Source organism: Notolabrus celidotus, chromosome 2, assembly GCF_009762535.1.
Source record: "Notolabrus celidotus isolate fNotCel1 chromosome 2, fNotCel1.pri, whole genome shotgun sequence".
NCBI classification, from domain to species: domain Eukaryota; kingdom Metazoa; phylum Chordata; class Actinopteri; order Labriformes; family Labridae; genus Notolabrus; species Notolabrus celidotus.
The window spans coordinates 29,060,046-29,080,893 of NC_048273.1; the positions used below are offsets into that span (position 1 = coordinate 29,060,046).

At 39.3% G+C, this 20,848-nt stretch overlaps 2 protein-coding genes across 3 annotated transcripts in view; both read right to left on the reverse strand.

Moving 5' to 3' along the window:
- Window positions 1-10,027, reverse strand: part of LOC117826856 (G-protein-signaling modulator 2-like) — a 23,425-nt gene extending 13,398 nt beyond the window's left edge. The window contains exon 1 of one of the 2 annotated variants that reach the window (XM_034703240.1): window positions 9,645-10,027. The gene's annotated coding sequence lies outside the window, so the exon portion shown is untranslated. The remainder of the gene's footprint in view (window positions 1-9,644) is intronic. The other variant, XM_034703249.1, reaches the window with a different exon arrangement.
- Window positions 10,028-11,763: 1,736 nt separating this feature from the next.
- si:ch211-262h13.5 (uncharacterized protein LOC571127 homolog) lies at window positions 11,764-19,432 on the reverse strand. The gene is made up of 7 exons (XM_034712200.1): window positions 18,826-19,432; window positions 16,422-16,532; window positions 15,503-15,590; window positions 14,543-14,709; window positions 13,941-14,048; window positions 13,337-13,423; window positions 11,764-12,720 (listed from the first exon to the last, which is right to left on the reverse strand). The coding sequence occupies exons 1-7, from the start codon at window positions 19,057-19,059 to the stop codon at window positions 12,223-12,225; spliced, it is 1,293 nt and encodes a 430-aa protein (XP_034568091.1). The 5' UTR covers window positions 19,060-19,432; the 3' UTR covers window positions 11,764-12,222.
- Between the last annotated feature and the right edge of the window lie 1,416 nt (window positions 19,433-20,848).

A 20,848-nucleotide genomic window follows, 5' to 3' on the forward strand; every position in this document is an offset into this window, starting at 1 on the left:
GACACTCGATGAACTGCACTTTATAACACTTCTGCATGGGCTTCATATTTTGAGACCGGAGGAGGCCGCTCGTTCCCAACTGGCCAGAAAACAGCCTTTAACTAATGGAGCAGTCAGTTTCTTCAAGAGAGTTTTAAGTGATGAAGTTAGCAGAAGTTAACTTTAGTTAGAAATACTTTGGAAATTTGGAGACATAATTTTGAAATAGCCAGACAGCAGATCTTCCCATGTATGAACCTGAAATCATTAAATATGCAAATGCCTCCAAATTAAATCAAAGAGGACACAATTATCAGCTCTTCTGTCTATTAATGGTCTGTTTGTCACTTGAAGAAGTGACTACAGTCTTAACCAACCTTGGATTCTTGGCAGATGTAACTTCCCAAAACAACAAAATGCTAACTGTGGTGTTAAACAACATCATGGAATTCTGTGAATGCTCAAGCAGCTGCAGCACAAAGCTGTTTTCTCTGTGCTGCATCTCTGTGTTCTGTCAAACTTCAAATGACACACTTGAATGATTGCACAACCTCCTCTTAAGCCTGAATGTGGGGATCTATTCAAACACTGGAAGCATTCACAAACAACGGGCACAGAAATGGTAAAAAGAAGTCTAGAACATGTCAAGCCAGAGACAAGAACTATAAATCCAAAATAGGACGGAGCATTTCCTGCCTGTGGGGAGCACTAGAGCTCCAAAATAACCAGGGAACTTAATTATGCGCCTTACATTTTAACCATGAACACAAAATAAACTCATATGTGTCTGTGGTGAAGAGGGCCATCTATAACTTCCACACCCATCCTCCAGAAGAAATCACCCCCTTTGTGTTGTATGACAGTTGAGTTCAGGTTACATCTAAACAAAGGGCATTTGCCAACAAGTTAGGATTAGACATCTTGCTCTCAAAGGGTTGTGTGAGTACAGTGCTCTGATCTGAGCTGACTTTTGACCCCCGGAGTGAACCAGTATTATGGCTCAGACAGACAGCACCTCCCGCCCACACTGTCTGCTGAACCCCAAACAATCTCTGACAACCCTCAAGGAAAATGATCGTTAGAGTTAAGCTATGCAAATAACTAAAGACACACTGTGATTTATTTGCTGAGAGACTCGTTAACTAATTATCCTATACACTGTCTGAATGAAGAAAAGACTGAATAAATGATTGACAATTTAAAACAAACAGTGCTGTTTTTGAGCTGTGATGGATTATTAAGTCTGGTACTCACTTTCCAAGTGTTGACCAATTCTGTACATCAATCAATCAGACTTTATTTGTAAAGCACTCTTCATACAGACATTGTAACACAGTGTAAAATAGAATAAAAAGAATAAATAAGAACAAATAAAAGACCCCCTATCCTAATCCCAACCACAGCAAGACTGCAAACCCACCCTAAATCCGAAAGTTAAGAAAACGATATATGCAATAATAACAATAATAAAAATAATACCATAAATAAATTAAAAATATATATAAATAATAATAATAATAATAATAATAATGATAATAATAATAATGAATACATAAATGAAAAAGAAGTTGCTGAACAAATTGAGGAAATACTGTCATGATATATTAATGAACACTGGATAAGATGTTCAACACAGGAAATTAAGCTAACCAAAATAAAATAAATTACTAAGATAGTAAAAAAAAAAAAATATTAAACCAGTAAAAGAAACTAAGATGCTATACTTAAAACAATGACTAAAATTTGAACTAGATAATAAATAAATAAAGTAAGGTGAAATAAAACGGTTATAAGAATAAAACTCAATTAAAAGCGAGACTAAAAAGGCCGGTCTTGAGTTTGCTTTTAAAAATATTTCTGCTCTGTGCTGCATCAACATGTGGCAGATCACAGTCAAGAGTTAATGTTTGGGTTAAAAACGTTCCCACCAGGTGACTCAGTTTGATGTTAGAGAGGTATACATTCAGGGACTATATAAACTAGTATAATCAGATGAACTATCCAAAACTCAAAAACAGAGGCTGATTCTGTGTTGAATAAAAACATGATGTCTGGAAGGACATGGCAACAGCGTTTAGAGATGGAGTCAAAAATATTTCTTTTTTTATGGGCAGCACCCTGTATCTTTTTCAACTCAAGGTTCCATTCACACAACAAAATATCAAACAGAACATATCAGTGATATTAACACTACCATTATGTCTGTACACGCCCTAAACCACAGAATCATTTGGTCACATAAACAGTTCAGACCATCCTCAAATAGGTTGATTGTTTGGCTCAGCAAATCAGACCCAGCTCTGCCCAGTCATCCTCTAGAGTACAGGGAGCATTAACCTGCAGCTTAAGCTTTCCGTCCATTCACTTGTTGTACTTGTACAAATCTTGGAGGGAAGTGGTCAATGTCATTTGGATGGGAGGGACCCTTTGTCAGAGTTCAGGTTCAGGATACACAGACTTCAGAAGCACAATAATAAATCATGTTTTTTTTGCTGCATATAAAAAATGACACAGTAAAACTTCAAACTAACCCTAAACATGATCGTAGACTCAGACTCGTTATGAAACATGAAAATATATTTCTGCATCGGGTCATTATTTAAAGCCAGAAAAGACAAATAAAGCATCTCTGCCTGGATTAACAAGCTAGCTGACATCTAACAGAATTGATTGCATGAAGTTAATGTGAAGTGACATACCAATGCCCGGCCTCACATACCTGCTGCCTCTCCCCATTCTGATGCACTCGAGACAGTTGGACACGACAGACATCTCAAGCTTCCTGATCACACTCTGGAGCAAGAGCAGCTCTCTCAGCACAACACTCATTACCTTCTCTTCCTTCATGAACATAAACATACTGCATCCAGCAACGCTGTCTCGATTTCATGCACAATAAAGAGAACATGGCTTCGTTCGGATCGCCTGCTGCTCCTCAGAGCGCCCTGCTAACTAGTGGTAACAGCAAAAACAAAGGACTTAATCCGCTCAGCGCTCACATTGACCCCAACGATCCGGTCGAGAGGCCTTTAGTTAAGGTGGATGCAGATTACCAGCCTGTTGTTACTATGCAGAAATGAAGAAAGAGAGAAAGTGTTTGGCTCGGTGTCCATGCCTAGCTGATTGCCTTTTTTTTCTTCACCACTTAGCAATTGCTAACCTGCATCTCTAAGCACCTTGATGATGTGTGTCACTTCCAATTAGGCCAGACCTCAGAGATTATAGCCTCTTTAAGTTGCCCCAGTGAACCTTAAGGCTATTTGCTTGACACTCCATAAAATAATCATTAAGCGGCAGGCCGCCAGGACAGGAGGGAATCCTTCTCTTGACCATTACAAAAAAAATGTACCTCTATTATAACTTTTATTCAAATGAGATGGCTTATTCATCAGTGATTATATTATTCTTGAGCATTCCCTGAGGCCGATTCCCACAGACAGTACAATAAAGCACACTTCGAGCACATCACAACCCTTCTCTTCTAAGAAGTTTCTGAGGAATCAGCTGGAGCCAATCCGGACTAATCCATTTGTCTGAATTAAGAAGAAGTCTGGTACAAAGCTCTCAAGAAGAAGGAAATATACTTTGCCTCGCTATTACTTTGAGTACCAGCATGAGAGTAGAATAATCTATGGAACATTAAAGCTGCCACCTCAGTTGGCCAGAAGCCAGCACTACACAGGTGGCTGGCTTTTTCCCTGACTATCTGAGGAGTACAGAATCAGTTGCACAAACAATCTCTTCTTAAATGTATGAACCTGAATGTATGCATCCCAGCATATGTTAACCTGCCGTAGTTTCTTATTTGTTTAGTAACATTTCTCCTTGTTGAAAATGTTTAAATCACTCTGAAGTATGTGAAGCTTTTTGGAAAGTTTGAGCCGTTACTGTAAACTAGACCAGCTGGTTGCCACATCGTGTCAACAACCTGCAGGCTAGTCCGTTACCTGTCACTGAATACAAAGTGGAATCCAGCTGGAGGGAAATGGGCCAATATTGCACTAACTTGACGAGGCTTGCATGTAATACCAAGGATTACAATGGGATGAGGCAACATATGCCAACAACAATGAAAACAACTAGAACTGCAATCACATGCGTATTCTCACACTTGTTTCAGTCATGTCATGAAATATTCACGGTGCAGCTGTGTGCGAGGGACCTCCTGTGGTCAGCTCAGCATCATTTGTTAGTTAGCCAATGAGGTGTTATGTTACTGCAACAAAAAACTAACAAAAATGCCCTTTTATCTTTGGACACACAAAATAAAATCTCTGAATCGTTGAGCGTGCATACTTCTGGAAGGTTCACAAAATCAAAAATGGTTGTGCGTGAACATTTAAATCATAACATTTAATGTTTCCTTTTAAAATCACCAAAAAGCTGACATTCACACAGTTATCTGATCTTTCTTTCTGGATTATATGTCGTCATCTCAACCTCAGGTAGTACACGGACAAATAAAACAGTTAATGAGGCACTATAAGGATCTGATACTAAACACACACACAGCCTACCTCTGGCGGACATGAAGGAAATACTCCCTGTCCCGCACAGCTTGCAGAAAAGCTGCCATACATGACAGTCAGACGAGCAGTTCTAATGAGTGCCTGAGTGAGCACAGCCAGAGACCACACTGCATAGTGAAGCTCTGACAACTGAAGAGCGGAAAGGGAATTAAGTCATTTTTAAAAGCTCCAGCAAGAAGAATCTGCACACTTTCTCTCATGAAAGTTGTTTGTGAAAGGCTGCACACTGCCATGCCTGGCTTCCATCAGACAATGTGGGAATTCAGGCGTCACACTATCTCTGTCCCACCTCTTATCTTGAAACTGGAGCTGAGAAGCAACAGTGAATCCTCACTGTAACACATTGTCATGTGCTCACAAGAGAAACATCCTGAATTCAGCTATTAGTTCAATTAATGTTAGTTAATTGTGAGGTAAACAATTGTTGGAGTAATCCCAGTGTGAGACTGCAGGCTGCACCGACTGGCATGTTCAATATGTCACACAAGAAGCACAAGAGAGAATACAGACTTGCTCAATTTGTGACATAACCGATTGTGAACCTCCTTAAAAGAGATAAATGTGAAACAGAAATGTCTTCCCTATTCTTTCTTTCGTTCTGAGAAAATTCTTGCCGTTCCCTTTCAAAGGTTTCTGGGTCAGAGTCAGGGCTCAAGACATGTGACCATATTTCATAATTTGTCATTTCAAACAGAGACATACCTGTTGGGGCTCAGGTGGTGGGGAGGGGATGGGAGTCTTAAAGAGACAGTATCTATCAGTTGTGATGAGGTGTTTCAGACAGAAGCTCAAGTGAGGGGTTTCAAAGTCACCAGCCTGAGATAGATATAATGTTTGAGTTATATACCATGTGAAACTACTACAGAGGTATCAGGTATCTTCTCCGTGGACAAACAAATGTCATTTTGAGAGGATGCAGATGTGCAACCAGCAATGCTTTAGATTCAAATATTAACACTGTGAGAGCTGGGTTTTTTTTTTACTTTCATTACAAGAGCAGAAGCAATTAGTCAATCTAAAGTAAATGGGACAGCATTTTAAAATGATTTCATTGACTGTCATTGGGCAAAAACATCTACAATTTGCTTCAGTGGATTTTATTTCCAGTAAATTCATGACATTTTGAAGATTCTCATCTGGGTCAGATCAGATTTGTGGGGAAAACTAAGCCATTTAAAAGTTACATTTACATTTCAGACAACTAGATCATTGATTTGTTTACTTGAAAGAAATTTTTTTGACTTTCTCCAGACCTGATAACTAAAAGTTAACTGAGAAAAGCATTGGCTGAATGATCAGCAATGTGAGTGATTTTCTACAAGAGTCAATTTCCTCATTCCAGCTCTGGTGTGTATTTTCTGGTTTCATCATCACTTTCACTTTGATAAAATATCTCAAAGTTTGTGTTGGTACATTATTAACTTGATATGTGGCTATTTGGAGGAAGTACCCATTTGTAAAGGGACTGTGGAGGCTGAAGAATTGAGTTGGATGTTCACCTGCTAAAGTCTGAGGAATGAGTGATGAAAAAAACTAACTGAAACAGCATCCTCTGCATTCATGAACCAAAGCAGAAATGATTAAACCTGCTCGTGCCAAATTCTTCCGACCATGTCAAAACAGAACTAGATGTTCAACAGACCAGGTTACATATGATCTGCTCTGCCAACAACCCAATTTGGTAATCACATGACCTCTGTGGGTTTTTGTTTTGATCTCCTCCTCGCATACCCCTGCACTGAGCCGTACTGGACTTGTTTGCCTCTGTGTCAGCCTCACTGAGTCTATTATCCTATGACCTCATTCACTGGCTGAAGTGTTTTCACCCAAAGAACTCCAGCTGACTGCACGATTTTTTGTGAATTGCATCATCCTCTGAAAACTCCACACAGCAAAGTGTGCAGGGATCCCAAGGGTGCAGCTGTTTTTGATGTAGAGACCTCAATATCTGGCAACAATTGCGCCATGTTCAAACTCACTTTGGCTCTTTATAGTTTCAATCAAGTGCTAACGTCATGTTTTGATCCATCTGTAACGTCTACATTATTCTTCCTTCAGCTTTTTTAAAAAAGTGGTTTGACGCCATCAACCACTGACCACAAAGTCATTTGCAATAACCACTCAACATCATGAAACCCACGAGGTCATATGGAGGTCTCATGCATGGCCACATTAAAACAAGACTGGTACACCAGCTAAATGTCAAAATGTCCTGAATTGCTTCTTGTTTTTAACAAACAATTCAAATCCCAAAGAATCTCCATTTACACAAAAAAAAAAACCCCAAAAACCCAACAAATCCCAACATCCAGGAGGCTGTAAGGCTTTGATTTTATCTGCATAGTGCTAAACTGATGCAAATCTGATTTAGTGTAGAGCTGTATCATCAACAGGATATGGTTGTAATCCAAGTTTGGTATGATAACATAATTACTCAATATAATAATGATTCATAATGATTGAGGCAGAGGAACAGACGAAGTGATGCATCCACCAATACTACTAAAACAAATGTGCTCTCTGACAGCAAACTAAAGTGCTGAGAAATGTCTAAAAAGAGTTTACACACAAACACCAACATTAATGTTTGGATCAGACTTGGTAAAAACAGTCCTGTTTTCAGGGGTTGATAGCCTAGCCTCTATTCCAGTTCTCCGCCTGGTTTCCCAACAAAAGGGCTGAGCTGACCAGACTCCCCTGTGGGTAATGAGTACCTCATATAACCTCACTTAAAATTACCTTACCGTCCCTTTAAAAAGGACTCTCTTTTTTAAATTCTCTTCTATAAAAGAACTATTTTTGGATGGAAACTGCACCGTTTAAGCCAAGCAATAACAGATATTTAATTTCTCAGTCGAACTCTTCTTTAATTACATATGCTCATAATAAGAAGGCCTATTGAATGTGGCACCCCAAGTCCTAACCAATCCAATATGAATTTATCAAACCAACCTCTTCAATTAACCGATGCTCTCCAAAGTGATAACCATCTTTTTCTTTTGAAGACAGATTAAGAGAAACCATCATTTGTGACTCAACCGTAAACCCCGCCTTGGGAAAAGAGGTCACAGCAAATTTTAAATATAACACTAAGCTACACACAGCATCACTTCAGGATACTATGTAATTATTGGCTTTCTGAGCGAGCTTCAACATGAAGTTAAAAGACATTACCAACAATAGCACACAAAAAACTGAGAGGAAAAGATGTCAGACTGAAATAGTTCACTTGAAATACTGAGACTTGTTAACCACTTATGAAACACGCTCAATGTTATACTGATGACTCTCTATGATTCACCACAACTCAGAAAGAGGGCAAAAACCACAGTTTGTTGTTTCGGCCAGCAGTCTTTTCCAATGTTGCTTTAGTAAACATACCATATCCTGTTACATGTTTAATTTTTATGTTGTCTGGAATTGGTAGTATGGCAATATGGCAGCTCTACTGCTACCACCTCTTGAAACAATCATATTACATGTTCTCTGTGGCTGTTTTCCCTTCCTAGTTAAAATATTTTAACACTGCTGACATTTTAGCCTCAGGGTTGAAAGCTGAGTTAGTCATGCATTAGTGTTCTGTGACTGTCTCAAATTTTACTCATTTTATGGCGGCTGTTGTAAATGGTCGGGGTGAGATGACTGGCTAAAATCGCCAATCCCTGATCAGTTAAAAAAAAGCCCAGAACAGCTGAGGTTGAGATCACGATACCTTAGTTAGTAGATAGTAGCTGGTACAGATAGAGTCAGTGTTATTCTGTGTTTTACCCAAGCAGCAACCTCCGACCATGAGAATTGAAGTAGATACGGAAGTGTTAAAAACTGTAGTTCATCGAGTGTCCGCTTGGGCCTGGCTTCGGAAGTAACTGAAACCACATACACGCCAATTAAAAAAAAAGCCGATCTTTACAGCAGAAATAAACATGTTTACAGCCTGGTACAAAAGACGAGTGTAGTCTGGATAGCTCATTCTTGACTCGTGCTTTATGTAGGGTGAATTTTTTTTTTATAACTCAGCAATTTCAAAAGATATTAAGATTACGAGTTTGTGACGTAAAGAGGCGGGCTTTGAGCCTCCTAGCCAACAGCTACAGCGTTCCCGCCTGTCAATCAAGTCAGCTGTAAATCTAGTGATGGAAAACTCGTAATCTTAATATCTTTGAAATTGCTGCATTATGAAAATATTCACCCTCTGTACAGTGTGTGATGTTAGAGAAAGTAGCTATCCAGACTACAACCGTCTTTTGTACCAGACTGTAAACATGTTTATTTCTGTTGTAAAGATTGGCTTTTTTGAATTGGTGTGTATGTGGTTTCCAGTACTCCCAGACCCAGCCTCAAGTGGACACTTGATGAACTGCAGTGTTTAACACTTCCGCATTGACCGGAGGTTGCCGCTTGGCTGAGACAGAAAGAGTAAGTGTTATTCTGTGTTATACGCAAGCGGAAACCTCCAGCCGCAAGGATTTAAGCCAAAACAGGGCTTCCGAAACAGATTGCAGACGTCACAGATAGGCTATACCTCCATAATTTATACAGTCTATGATTATACCACTCATACCACCCCTGCAAAAGTCAGTGCCCCACTTGGGCTACCCTGGTCATAAAAAGCCTGTTCACGCCCCTGGTAAAGACCTAATTTCTCTAGTCCAGCATCTATAAGTAAACTGCTTGGATAAATGAAGTGGACTTAAAAGCACAAGTAGCATTTGATCCAAACATTTAGTTAAACCACTTTAAACCACTAAAAAAGTTGAGAAAATTCCGTCTGTTGCTGAATTGTTCACAGGTTGGATACATTTTGTTTCCTGCAACTTGGCCACCTTTTTCAAGGAAAGGGAAGTTGTAACCTTCAGTCAAGTCTCAGTCTGACACAAGCCTCGTGATTTAGAGAGTTTGGGAAATAGTGAGCCAGAAAAGGCTGGAAGTGAGTCCGTTTAAAAGAAACATGCCTTCACATGCTTGCTGTCTGGCATTTTAATACGTTACAGACAATGCTGTCAGTTTGTAAATAAAAACCAAAATGTTTACCAAGAAAGTTTCAAGCGTGCAAAACGAACTAACGTTAGAGGTGGAAGACTCAGAGAAATACAACGGATCTGTTACCAAAACCTTTAAGTGTTTGTTTTCACTTACCTCAAACTGGAGAGCTTGAATCCATCACAAACAAAACTTGGGCTTAAAAGAATATTTTCAGAGACTTCAAACTTTCTGTACTTTCAAGCTGTGTTTACAAAACTTCCTCACACTTCTATCAAGGAGTAGGATGTGTCCGCTGTCGGGAAACAGAAGTTGAAGAAGCCACTCCTCGCGCTGAAAATCTGCCTCCAATTAGGATTCCACGGTTGCTGCATTCAGGTGTTATCGGAATTCTGGCCGTCACTTCTCTGACGCAAACAGTCTAACAGATAAATCTATCACGATAGTTGGACTTTTAATGACGTTAAGGGGCGGGGGAAGTTGCAGACTCCTACTGAGAGAATGTAGTCATATTTTTAATATCAGCAAAGGCAAATGATCTCAATGCTCAGCATGGAAGTCACATTGAAGGTCTCTTCTGCCCCCTGTCGTGCATAAGTGGCTCTGTGCTACTAGATTTATTTTTTCCTGCAGTAAAGCAGATCCCAAATAAACACATAATGGACAATTTCATTTGATTATGCCACATATCTGCAAAAAAATACATAGGCTACAAATAGGCTTATCAGCATGATGTATGGAATAATGTGGAGGATGAAGAATTCTGAGAAACAGCAATAGTTTTTTCAATCAAGATTTCAAAATAATGGCATTTTAGTCTGTGTGTAAATGAGGATTTCAAGGTAAAAATATAATTTCCAAAGGATCCAACAGCATTGTTATTCATACATAGTTGGATTTTGTACAAGCTTAAGTTTTCTGTGTAAACAATTTTATATCTGGTCATTTGATGACCACCTAAAAATGGAATTTACCACCATCTACTAACCACACATTCTCCCTTAATTCTGATTTTCTTTCAAACTAAGCATGTTCCTTTCCCAAGCCAGAGATGTTTTCGCCCCATGAAGAAATATCATATTAGGCCCCATTGCTTCACTACTGTAAATGTTATAGTATTTGTTTATGGCCCCTGTCAGCCGTGGGCCCTTTGAATCATCCAAACTTCTCTCCCCTACAGCGCTCCTGCCCCCAGGATTTGGCATGAAAGTGTTTTGTTAAGACATGATGTTTCAACCTTATTTCTCAAGCTATCTACAATGTGAATTAAACCTCTGTCAATGTTGCATGTAAATCTCTTACATGTGTTTTATGTCCATCATGTTTGGTTAGCAAATGACTGTCAGTGCAGCATAACAGCAGCACCACAGCCTCTTCCACACTGTTCCCGTGTGTTTCTCAGTCTTTTAAAAGCATCAGTCACAGCACCTGTCCTCTCTGTCAACAGTTTGTTCTTTTCTGTCCCCAAAGGAGTTTCCACTGTCCTTTAAATGAAGACAGACGGCTGCATCTGTCTGTACCTGTGGGGTTTGCTCTGTCTCAGCTGTGTTTCACCTGATGAATAGGTCTGTGTGTTTGTCACTGTGGTGGACTGCACACTTCTTCACTTCACTTATGTTTGGTGAGTGTTTTTATATAGAGCCAGTTTCTGTGTATCAGTGGGTTTGAAAAACACAGTGAGTCAGTGTTTATTGAAGATCACACTCCTGCAACCCACAGGGACGACTTATTGCATCTTCACTCCTTCCTTTTGCCCTGTGTCAGTCTGCTCTTTCTAAAGGCTCCAAGTTTTGTGTTGACAAAATCCTTTTTTTAGTTACTGCAAGCTTTTAAAGCCTGCGTGAGATGTTTACACTTGTCTGTCGCCTCAGTGTTACTTGGCACAGTGTCTGCCCTGTGGTGAAGAGTCCCAATAAACCACAAGCTTTCCTCTGCTTAACTGGACATCTGGACAAACATCAGTTGTCCATTGGTTCAATGACCACTTGTGTGTATTTCTGCTTACTCTAAAATATTGTGTGTCCTCTCAGTTATTTTTCTCCTCTCTTAAACTCACATTTTGTTTAACTGCAACACTTTGACTTCACTCATTGCGTATTTGTGTGTGTTCCCTTGACACAATTTTGTTCTGGTTCAAAGAACAGTTTAATAATTTATCCATTACCTTGACTGCAGCAACATATTGGAGTTGATTTAAGCAGTAATAACTTCAAAGTTTCTGAATATATATTAAAAAAAATATACCACAAGTTCAAAAAGCCTGAAATGATGCATTTAAATGTCCTTTTTTCTAAACGTTTCAAACGTTTCATTATAAAGAGATAAAATAAACACAGGAAAAATAAACAACCTGCATTTGTGAAGCTGTTAGTCATAGATTGTTGTCTTCTAAATAATCCAGAGTAGTTATTAAATCTACTTTCAACTGACTTACCATATTAGCTCTGACACATTCAGCTTTAAAATTCATAATTTTATTGCTTTGTTCCACCAAAACAGATGCTAAATATATTGCAGTTTGAAGCCCTTTTTGGATACATAATGCTTTAAGCTCTAGCTGTACTGGAAGCAGAAGCCTACGACAGAGGCAGCAAAGAGGTAATTTCAGGGCTTGTGAAAAGAGAAAGCATTCCTCTCGTTAGCACAAATTATTACGAGCCTCCGGCGAGCAGACAGCAGAGCAGTTTATCAGCCCACCCTCACACTGAATAAATCAAACATGAACAGATTGACTCTAAACTGTGGTGTATCGAGAAGGCCCGGGACATGAGCGGAAAGGAGACAGCCCACTAGGGAAATCAGACAGGAAGACGGGGTTGTGAGAGGTTGATGTCCCCATCAGGGCCTGACGTTTCTTGCGGTCCGGCCTCTTGTAGCGGAAGTTGAATGGAGGTCGCAGTGCAACAGGGCCTCCAATTTCCTCAGATGAAGAACTAAAAAGACCAGGGACTCGTGGCTGCTTCTGCTGGTTAACTAGATCTTCAAGGGACTCACTGGAAGATGAGCAGAGAGGGTTGTTGGGGTTTACCACAACAGGGGGGTCGGAGGGTAAAGGGAGAATGGGCATGGGGTCAAACGGCATTGGTTGAACAACAGGGGGCAGTGTGGGATCAGAGGGAACAGGCTCAGGATGATTAATCGGGTCATCAAACACAGGCTGGAAGGTCGGGATTGCAAGGTCTGGGAAAAGGTCGTGACCCTGAGGCTGCACTGGTCTAAGGATGTCCACATTCTGCAGAAGAAGAACCAGACCACACAAACCTTACATTTTACAAATTCGTTCAGTGGCTGCCAAAAGAGTCACAGTCATGAAATATTTCATTACACACACAGCCGAGAAGTGAGAGGACAACATAATTATAGAACAGAACCATGCAATTTTAAATCTCAAACATACATTGAAAGACACACAAGCACAGCATACATTTAAAAAGAGAAGACAGATAAATTATATAGCAAGCAGCTTCACAAAGTTCAATTATCATTTTAGAAATGTTACTCAATTTTAAACAACCAGAGAATAAAACATTTAGCCTTCAGGTCTTAGAAGTAAAGCAGGAGTTAAAGTACATTATTTATAGTGGCCAGCAGGGGGAGACTATACAAGTTTCAAGACAGGAAAATGTGCCTACGGTTTCTCAACATAAAGGGCTGAGCTGACTGAGATCCCTGTGGCTAATAGACCTAATATTAACAAGTAGTCAAGTCAAACTATCCCTTTAACATGCTTTTGACAGTTAATTTTACACCAAGACTAATTCTTTCTATTGGAACATCTGAATAAACCTGTTTCTCTATGTGATTTCAGTACTCAATAGGCTGTGATATTACTACATCATTCACTGTACCTGTACTTTGTACATCTCACAGGACACCTGAACCTCGGGATCAACATTCAGGTCTCCACGCACCGATCCTGCACAGAAGCCTGAAGTCTGAGGGGGAAAAGAGGAGACATGTTATCTGTCAGGGACCTGTCAGCAATAAAGTAGCAGGATAGAAAAGGGATGGTCAAGAAGACAGATAATTAATAATACAACAAGAAATCAAAAGAGGAGGAGAGGAACTGTCAGGCACCTTTAATAAAGAACCAATTACTACAGCCATTTTTATAACTAGAGATGAATCCATCATGTTATCAGTGAAAGTAAACAAGAAGCTGGCTGATTGATGTTTGTTTAAAGTTTCTTTTAACAACATCAATTAGGATAATAACAGCATCAGATTGTCAGCGTGGGATTTAATTTCTTCATATTAACTGCGTTCCTTCTGACAGTGTTGTTTACAGACACTCATTTATAATGCATCTAAGTGAATATGACATCAAACATTGTGTGCATTTTCAAGTGATACAATCACATCACATGTCCCTCCTCTGATATGTGATGTTTATTGTGTTGATGTAAATTCATAATTTGAATCTGTCAGCTCTCTGTTCTTGGTGTTGAGTACCTCTGTGTCAGACTCCAGAGTCCGTCTGTGGCAGGTTCCTCTTTCAGTCACTCCCTCTGGACACTCTTGGACTGTGTACTCCACAAAGCTGGCTTTAACTGGCACCACCTATAAAAAATAAGATGGCAAGAGAGGAGCAAACTGCACATATAAACACACACTTATAAGAGGATCCAGAGAGGTGTAAACGTGCAACAATGAAGTTGCTATCATCTTGGTTTTAGAGAACAAATGTTGCTTAAGGTGAGTTACACACAAAGAGGAGCAATATACTGTGCTTTTATCCCTGAGTGGATTTTTCAATGTCTTATCTGCTCTCTAATCAAAAGCCTGATCAGATAGTAACGTCTTAAGCGCCTTCAGTTATCCTCTAAACTTGACAGACTCCTGCATCATTATAGATATTGTGGAGCAGTTACTGTTCTCATTTGACACACAGAGGCACAAAAGGTGCACTGTGCCGTCTGCTCATGAACACCCAGAGATTGATAGTGAGTGTAATCTCCCAATAAACACAAGATTCAACCTATTATGGTGTAATAAAATCAGCCCTTGGCTTAGTTTGTCAAAATCAAAGTTGATGACAGTACATCCAGACACACCTGAGCTGAAGCTCTAGTAATCTTCTTCACTCCAAGCCCTGCTCCAAGCATGGACTTCCTCTTGTAGGAGGCCAGAGTGACTTGTGCTGAGTTCATGGCCTGTTGGCTTTCTATGGGCAGCAGGAGGGGGCAGGTTGGACAGGTCTGCTGCAGCTTCTCAGGGAGATCTACAAAGATGATATGAGGATGGAAATGGGAAAATTTTTAAATAAATACATAAATAATAATAAAATAATAATAATAATAATAATAATAATAATAATAATAATGACAATGATAATGATAATGATAATGATAATAATAGAATAATAATAATTGTTTTTGTTAGGGACTACTTTCTGTGCTTTGCTCAAACTCCTGTTTAAAAGTTAGACCAAGGCATGGAACAGCCAACCTGATTTAAAATATTACATCTCAGTGCAAGATTCTAGTGAAGGTAATTGATATCTGTCATGGCCGACAGTTTGATTTGTCATAGTGGGAGAGGCACACCAACTAATTACATTAATTAAGGCTGAGCTCAATTTCTCTGTGCCAGTAAGCCATTACTAATGTTATCAGTTACACCTGAATGTGACAAATGAAATGTCTACTGAGAGAAGTCTTCAATCTGAAATAGATTTCTCTCCTTTTCTTTGAGCTGCATACTAATCAGTACACCAACAACACAAATTCACATGTAAAGACACACAGGCAGGGTACACAAGGAGCTACTCCACTTTTATAAGATACAACACCATCTTAAACATCCTATATCGTAATATGATCAAATCCATTTTTTTCGTATGACCTCTGCTCATGGTGATGTACATATGTGTGCATCTTTTTGTATTTTCCTCCCTATGTTATGAATTGGAAAACAAAGGAATAGAATTACATTCTTTTGCAGGCTTATTGCGCAGCCGGTTCTTATTGAACTGCCAATCTGCAATAAATATTTTAACAATATTTTGACATTACCCGGTACAAGAGTGCAGTCATAGCTGTACAGGTAGGAGTATCCTTCTGGTGTGTGGAGGATAGTGGTGTTACAGTTTCCAGAGATTTGCTGAAAAGAGAAATAAGAAAAAAAGCCTAAAAGTTCTTTACTGTAAAGATTATATCACTTCTAATTATGTGAGGACTAAAGTTTCAAACTTTTAGAAGAAGGACCATTTTCTTCAGTCTGCAAGGGGCTGTTTGTAGATTAGACCTTTGGTTTTATGGTTTAAATTGAAACAAGTTCAGTCAGTGTAATAGTCTGAGTTTAGAATTAGAGGCTCTGTAAACTCATGTACAAATCAAAGTATTTACTTTTGCTGTTACATAAAGACGATTGGTCATGTTATATGTATCTATGTGCATAACTGTTCTTGTTATACATACCGCATTATATTACAGACACTTTACCCTAAAGCTCATACATTTAGTTTCTCATTTTTTTTTGTACTTCAATGATATTTTTGCTAGTGTATGTTCAATATGTATAAATCTGATATGTAATTTATTAAGCTTTCAGGTACTCTGAGATCCAAGAATTTTGTTACCAAGGGTTGCTTTATGGTTATTGCTGTGTATGTGACAGTAAGAAAATTTAAACTTTTACACTTCATGAAATATCCCTTTGCAGGTGTGCAGCATGGTACATGGAAAATGGTAATTTCTTTAGAGTTAGTCAAAAATAAGTGTGCATATGAGTTAGGAAAAATGACCTCAAAATGTCTTAAAATTCTTACACTGACGAGGACACTTCAGCATAGAAGTGCTTTAATGTGCGTAGATATAAGATGATGTGTTTTGCTCTCTCTGCAGTGCAGCGAATGCAATTTGCCAGAGAGAGACCTCGCAATGGTGCTGCAAGTTCAGATGACTGCGTTATTTGTGGATGTGTGTGTCCCACCGTTTCCATGAATGGTCGGACGTCACAGCGTTTCCATGGTTTTGGGCTGCCGACGTGACACTTGGTCTCCAGGACATCCAGGTCCAGGTAATACACATTGCCTGCTGGGCCCTGACATGCACAAAGCAAACACACGTAATGAGAGAGAGGAGAAAAAACAGTGCTGTATGCTCAGATCTTCCAACAGTACCATTTCAGTATCCAGTCCTGATACATATCTGTGGCCTTATATGACATCAATCATCACTTAAGTCTCTTTGTAGGTTTGATTATCATCTTTAAAGGAGCCATTTAGGAGCTCAGAGTAACTCAATATAAAACTCTGGGACATATTGATTTAAGTGTTAGTACCGATAACAAATACCAACACAGACCAGGTGTAATGGCAGCCTTTTCAGGCCATGAAGTTGAACTGAGCCTCTTAGAACCTTAACTATTCCACAGTGAGGGCTACAGCAGCCTTCAGCAGCTGACTGCATGAAGTTCATAAAACCTGCTGTGTAAGGGCTGTCCCAGGTGCTGGGCTGAAAAGACCTTAACAGTTTCTTCAGTCCTTAAGGCCTTTTTTATTAGGAGTGAAAGGAGGATGGCTTCTTAAATTACAACCCAAAGGACTGTACTTCAGTTTTAATGATACATCAGAAGTGAGAAGATCTGAGGGGTGTAATCAACAAAAAGTGCTTAAAAGACAAGCAGCACAGAACAGACAAACTAGTAAGGGCCATATATGTTTTTGTATTTAGTGAGTGGCCATCCTAAATGCACCAGTTGGAAGAAGAAGGAGAAGAATAAGACGAGAGTGGATGTTTTGCACAAAAGGATTTGTTTTGAAAGACGTTTTGATGACTTATCAGGCATCACAGGAGCTTCTTGTCCTTGAAGGCAGCCGCTGCTTGTGAACAACCAACAGGAGGGGTGAGGAACCTAGAATCTTACTGTTAGATATCACTAAATGTCCCCATTTCCACACACTGCACCTTTAAGTCTTAAGCTGTTTCAATGATGTATGAACAGTTTGTGTGTTCAATCAAATCAGCTTCAATGAGGTTGCTAGGTGGCTAAGATATTCTGTTTGGAACATTAGGAGGTGGGAGAAGAAGTATGTCCGAACAAGCTGCTTTATTTCATTATTGCAATATAGTCTGGAAGTATAATATTGTAAACATTGAACATTTTCAAACCTACACTAAAATCTGTCTGGTTTTTAAAGTTTTAAACTGGCTTGCCCCTCCATCATTGCTCAAATTTATATAAAAAAAACAACACAATATGAAAAATACTAGAGCACAAACAAGAGGAGACTGTGATGTACCGAGACGAAAAACCAAATTCAGCCAAATGGTAGTGTCTGTCAGAGGCACACAGTCCTGGAACAAACTACCAGCTCACATTAGGGAGCTCGAGAACTACTGTACCTTTAAAAAGAACACTTAAACATTGGTTAAAAACAAACCAGTCATGTACTCATGAATAATCTGTTTTCTCACTTGATGCCTGTTACCGGGGCTTTGGCCTCACCCTTCATCCTGTTTTTTATAATGTCACAAACGTTTTGTATGTAAAATCTGTTTAACAGTCAGTTTGAGTTGTATCCTGTTATCTGTTTTGTGACATCCTGTAATTTTAAAACTTGTTATTTTATGTTTTATGTGAGTACCTGCCTTAGGCCTACGGATGAAATTTAGCTATTGTGCTAATTCCGGCATAATTACATTGAGGCACACTGTTGAAATGTTGATTAATGTGCATTGTCCTAATCAAATAAACTCAAATTAAATGTCTGTGGTTGTTATTGAATACTTTTCGTGTTACATGGTTCAGGATCATGGAACTAATGTGCTCATATGTCAAAGAATAAACAAGTTAAATAAGATGAACATAGTACAAATAGACTACTTCTAAATCTTCTGATTTTTACTTCCAACAATATGCTAAATGTAAAGCATGTCTTTTTACAGTTCTTTAAATATACCACATTCGTTGACACATATAGCCTTTAATGAAAAAGTTCTCTATTTGAAATCTTGAAGTAGAGGTGTAATCATAATATGCAAATCCTATTAGTCTACACACCCACCAGACTTTGTATCATCTGTATACTTTGGAGTTTAATTTCATTACTCCCAGAGAGTCAACACATTGTGAAAATGCCAGAGGGTGATTTGTGATTATATCTTCTAACAGAAAAACGACTCTTCTCAAGTTTGATCCCACTGACTTGAAGATTACCCTTGCTTGGTTAAACCTTTCTTTTTCACTGGCTTGTTTTGATATTTCAGGGACAACAGTGGAGAAAATAACCTTTACACCCCTCTTGTTAAACATGAACAAATCACCCTCTGACAAGAGTACTACAAACACCACAGGCAGCTCTCCCCCACTGGCTGTTTGTCTCCGTACTGACCTGAGCGTGCAGGTGGACATTTGCAATGCGGTTGAGGGCAAACTTGTAGCCGTCGGTGCGATCCTCATTGATGTAAGTGGCAGCCAGACGAGAGAGCTTCTCCACTGCCTTGTCATTACAGGGGATGGGTGCGAGTTCAATGGGCGACAGTCCAAAATCCGTGCAGTACACACACACAGTCTGAAAGGATAGCAGGGAAAATAGCAGTAATAATGTGCAGATGGATTTGTCCATTGTGGCAGATTTTCAGGCCGGAGCTGAAAGGCAGAGCTGTTTTTAAAGTGAAGTTTGTTCTCTTGTGTTTGCGCTCGGTCTCTCTGCAGTGACTTTTGGAATCAAAGCAGGACAGAGATGTTGAAATGATGCCAAGGACAAAGTTTATTTGATGGCAGCAGGCTGATATTTGTGAATGAAGGTTCCAGTGATTTATTTAACTTGGTCAACACTCAATCCCATAGACAAACAGAGTTAAGGACAAACATTTCATTCATAACTCATGCAAGTCTGAGTCAGCTGCCAACGTGGCATTAGTGTAGGTTATGTTTGATCCTAAGGAAAATATGCATGATGTGTATTTTAGAGAGCTGAGTTAATGCATCAGAACACCTCAGCCTGAAGCTTGAAACAAAGGCTGCCACTGTGGGTTATTTTCTGCTGCTGTAATATGAATGTCTCACCACAAGGGGTCACTGTGAGTCTGGAGTGCAGGTCTAAAGGGAAATCTGGTTTGTCCAACATGCAGAACTGGGTTAATGATTCAGTGGTATCCAGTTAATCAGTTTCAAAAGAAGACTCTGCTGAATCAGACTCCCGCTCCTCTGATTTGTGGTCTTCTGTCTTGATTCCACTGACAAATCTGACAGAATGCACTTTAATATGTCTAAAATAAAGCACTGGTGATTACTTGAGCTGTTCCACATCATTTGAGTTGTTTAAAAAACTGAATTCAGCCCTTTTATTATAAATGATATATAGGTCTATGTGTTTTTTGTTCTTTCCATGCAGAAAACTGGGGTGCATGCTATGTTACAGGGGACATTCACACTTTCAGAGAGGTCAGATTGTATCCATTGTTCAAAACATGATCGATTAATGTCTGCAGTCATGTCCAGAGGAGCCCAGCATTAACCCAGCTCTATTAATCTCAGTCTGTCAAACATTGATTCAGCTTAAGATATCTTTAAACAGACTTTTTCAGTGTGAAAAAAATGCACAAGCTCAACAATTTTTGCAGTGGACAATGGAAAGTTGACAGTATATTTTAATTGAGCATATTAGCATTGTGGCTGTTGTGCTAAGATGAAGCGTCTCAACATCTAGTGAGTCGGGGTAAGAGAGAGGGGAAGAGCAGCAGCAGGAAGGCTGTATTTTAAGAAACTCTATTTTTTTATTCTAAAGATAAGTGTCAGAGCCTCTTCTGCCATTTATGAAATGTCTGGTCAACTGTTGGAGAATTTGACAGCAAATTCGTTACACGCCATCATGTCCTCAATAGGATGACTTGTAAAAACCTAGGTGAATATCTTACCCATCCTACGGCTTCATATTCAGGTCAAAACCTCAGTTCACTCAATATTTGCATAACTCTTGCCAAACATTTATTTGCAGAAATTGAGTTTAAGTGCACGTGACACAACCAAGGTGTCTTAAGTGTGCTGGTTTCAGTTTGTATTTTGAGGGGTTGTGTCCACTAGCATTTCTGTGTGCTTTGGTTTTTGGAAGAAATCAATCCATGTGGGGAGAGCGAAACAAGTGAAAGCATTGAATGTAGCGCATTCCTGGAAACCACAGGCTATCATCTGACAACAAGTAAGTTTCAATAATCTCTTCTGAAACACATCTGCATGTAAGTGGAACCGACAACCCTTCCAGATGTAGTCTCTCAACTCAGCCTCAATTCTCGCTTCTCAAGCTGCTAGTCAAACTTTAAAAAATGTCTGGGCACAGGAAAGGAAATCTAAGTTGAACGTCAAATATTGCAAACTGCTGTCTCCACTAGAAGCCTCAAGAAGTTGTCTGCTTC